General features: G+C 51.0%; 1 protein-coding gene across 1 annotated transcript in view; it reads left to right on the top strand.

The window, feature by feature from the left end:
* Positions 1 to 356: 356 nt before the first annotated feature.
* The window catches only part of LOC125951432 (neural-cadherin-like), a 159776-nt gene continuing 157179 nt past the window's right edge, over positions 357 to 2953 (top strand). Inside the window, exon 1 of the mRNA XM_049680272.1 lies at positions 357 to 600. Coding sequence (XP_049536229.1) covers positions 567 to 600 — 34 coding nt within the window. The 5' untranslated portion in view covers positions 357 to 566. The remainder of the gene's footprint in view (positions 601 to 2953) is intronic.

Genomic DNA, 2953 nt, shown 5'->3' with positions numbered 1-2953 from the left:
ACTAAAATCACCTCTCTTGTTCTCTCTCTCTCCCTCTCTCTCTTTCTCTCTCGCCCTATTTGTTTTCCTATTGACCTATTTGCAGACTTACAGCAACGGTTGGTGGCACCAAAAGCGTGGAAATTTAGGAGCTTCCCGGCAAGCGTGCTCGTGGTCAGAGTGGATCAGAGTGTAACGTGCTCGATCGCTAAGACCGGCGTCAATCCAGCATCCTTCGTGATTATTCCACCGTACGTGTGTCCCCGTGCCCGCGTGTGTGTGTGCGTTCAGTGAGGTGAGATTGAACTAGAAACGGACCTGCAGACGAAGAACCTGAAGGACTAATCGAGTGCAGCAGTGGCAACCGTTGCCGGTGCTGACGAAAGAGTGACCGTCGGTTGGAGTGACCATCGGCAATCATTAAATGATTCATTAACACCCGATGCCCAACGACGATCGGTCGCTGCCAGGAAGCGGAAGGAAGCCAGCATCAGCATCCGGAAGCCAGCACCCCATCGAACGCGCGAGCACCGCTCCCACCCTTTTTGTATGCTGCAGCCAGACGGTAACCCCATTAGCCGATCCCAATGAATGTGGTTGGATTGCTGCAAATCATAATAGGTAAGTGGTGGTAGCGGCTGGAGGCGTTTTGAGACCATTCGTTTTTTTTTCGATTTCATCGAACGCCCCAGAACTCGACTCGTAATGGCGTTCGCTTAATTTTAAAGACATGAAAACCGGGACCGTATTCACGGTAAGTATTCGCTTCTGTACTTTTCAATAAGAATAACGCGTCACGGTGGTTGACCTGACCTGAATCCTTGGGGAACAGGCCACCCGGAAGTCGCAGGGCGTCATCAGGTTTCAGGACTTCAAAGCGCCGTATGCCGTGATAAGTGATAAAACCAGAAGGTCCAGATGGTCCAGCGAAGATACTAAAGAGCTTTCCCCCTCGAGAGAGTATTTTGGGATTTTTTCCGGGTTTCCGGGTTTTTTCTCTTTCTTCTGCGTTGTCGTTAGAAACCTTCGCTTCTACTAATTGATTGCGAATTTTATTCAATCTTGTCACGGTAATCAAACGAGAGAGAGAGACACTCCCGGGAAGGTACGAGCTCTGATCGTCATCAACATTGTCCAGGCGTCTTGGATCTATGCGTTGAAGTTGCCTGTTTTTTTGCGGACTGACCGGCCCGGGGAGGCCGTTGCTAGGATGCTCTTCTGCTGTGCCTCTGCTTGATGGGACCTACGAAGAACGTGGCAGTCGAGTGGAAAATGACACCGAGATAAGATGGCCAAAAGATTGTAATAGCATGGAGGGAGATAGAGAGAGAGACCATCCGATCCGACCGACCACTGGAGCCATTTTGATTTGATTTTCAAACGCCTCGGTCCTCGGTCCTCCGTTATGGGCCTTGTGTTCCGTCGCAGTGGGTCTTGCTGGAACTTGCTTATTGCCTACCAATGCTCTTCGACCATCCTCTCTGCCGTCACTCACGCTCTGTAGATTGTTTTACTTCTCTTCTTCTTCTGCTTCTTCTGCTGCTTTTACTTCTTCTTTCGCCTCTTCACCACCCTACGCGCGAACCTCGATATTAACACTCGACGAGCGCATAAAACAAATTTAACTGCCGGGGCGTCGTTAGGGCCCGGGATGGTTTAAGCACGGAACGGCGCCTACAGGGAGCGGCAGTCAAGTTGTTTCGCCTGCCACGCGACATGCAGTAACGCCAACTCACGCCAAGGATAAGGATGGCAAGAATGGCAGGGAGGGGGGAGCGTGGAAACCGGACACCGTGGCACAAATTATCACTCTCGGTGCCCAGCTCGTGGCGCCAGATAAGAAGGCCAGTCCGGTGAGATCCAAATTCCTTTCCCGTCCCGTGCTCTTCACGCTGCCTTTTTGTGGGTTCAATCTCGGACCCCGCCAATGATAGCACCTTGGCTAATTGATACTTGTGGACGCATCGTGGACGCGAAGAGAGGGAGGACGTGCCGGGGCCGTCTTCTTCTGTGACTTTCGACCGCACGCCCGCCATGAAAAGTAGAAATGAAAGTAAAAAAGAAATCTGTTTATCGAGCCCTAGAGAGGAGAAGAGAAGTTTGCATTCAATGTGGGGCTTGACTTTGTCATCGTAAGACGAAAAAAAAACGGAACGGAAAGTGACCATCTTGCTTTAGCAACTGCTTTAACCACAACGACTGGAATACCTGAAAAAGCTGAAAAGATAAAATCTTCAACTTCCAGCTCCGGTGGACTTGGGGCTCTTGGAACAGGGGGAACTGACGATCCGTTAACCTGAGGTTACTGCGGCACTGTGTGTGGTGGCACTATGAGGTCCTTTCGAAGCTGAACCTTCGACGCACCGGTGTTCGTGGAGTGAACCAATTTTCCCTTTGATCTTCTTCTTCCGCTGAACTTTACCATCCCTCGAGCTCCGATGGCTTCATTTGCATTTGAAAGATGATGTTCCGGTGTGTCTCGGAAATATACTTCGGGGGGGAAACTATGGCAACGTCGAAATTAGAAGAGAAGAAGAAAGCGATGATCCGAACGGAGCCGGGGCTGGTGGTTACATTGTGGTCGTAAAATGTGCTCTCGTCGGAACACGGAAACTTGTCCACCGGGTGATTCCGGGTGTGAACGTTTCGCGACAGATCCTTGCGGTCGGAGCAATCCGTTTAGCGATTTGTCGATTCATCTCAAACGCGGATTGGCATGTTACCGGGAGACGGACGGGGGCGCTTATCTTGGTGCGATATTCGCGGAAATGGAGAAAACTTTGCAGCTTGCCCGGACAGTTTGCAGTACTGTGCGGTTGTGGAGCCTGTGGAACCTGTGGCCTGAGGCTTACGCAGTCACGTTATTTCCGGGAAAGCTGCTTAGGTGCTTATCGGGAGAAGGATCCGGTGGTGCTGAAGGCACTGAATTTAATCGTTGCCTCTTGACGCACGTCTTGAGCCGTGGATTTTGATG

This window comes from Anopheles darlingi, chromosome 2 (genome assembly GCF_943734745.1).
Source record: "Anopheles darlingi chromosome 2, idAnoDarlMG_H_01, whole genome shotgun sequence".
Taxonomy (NCBI): domain Eukaryota; kingdom Metazoa; phylum Arthropoda; class Insecta; order Diptera; family Culicidae; genus Anopheles; species Anopheles darlingi.
The sequence above is the reverse complement of the archived record's forward strand: the minus strand, read 5'-3'. Positions and strand labels throughout refer to the sequence as shown.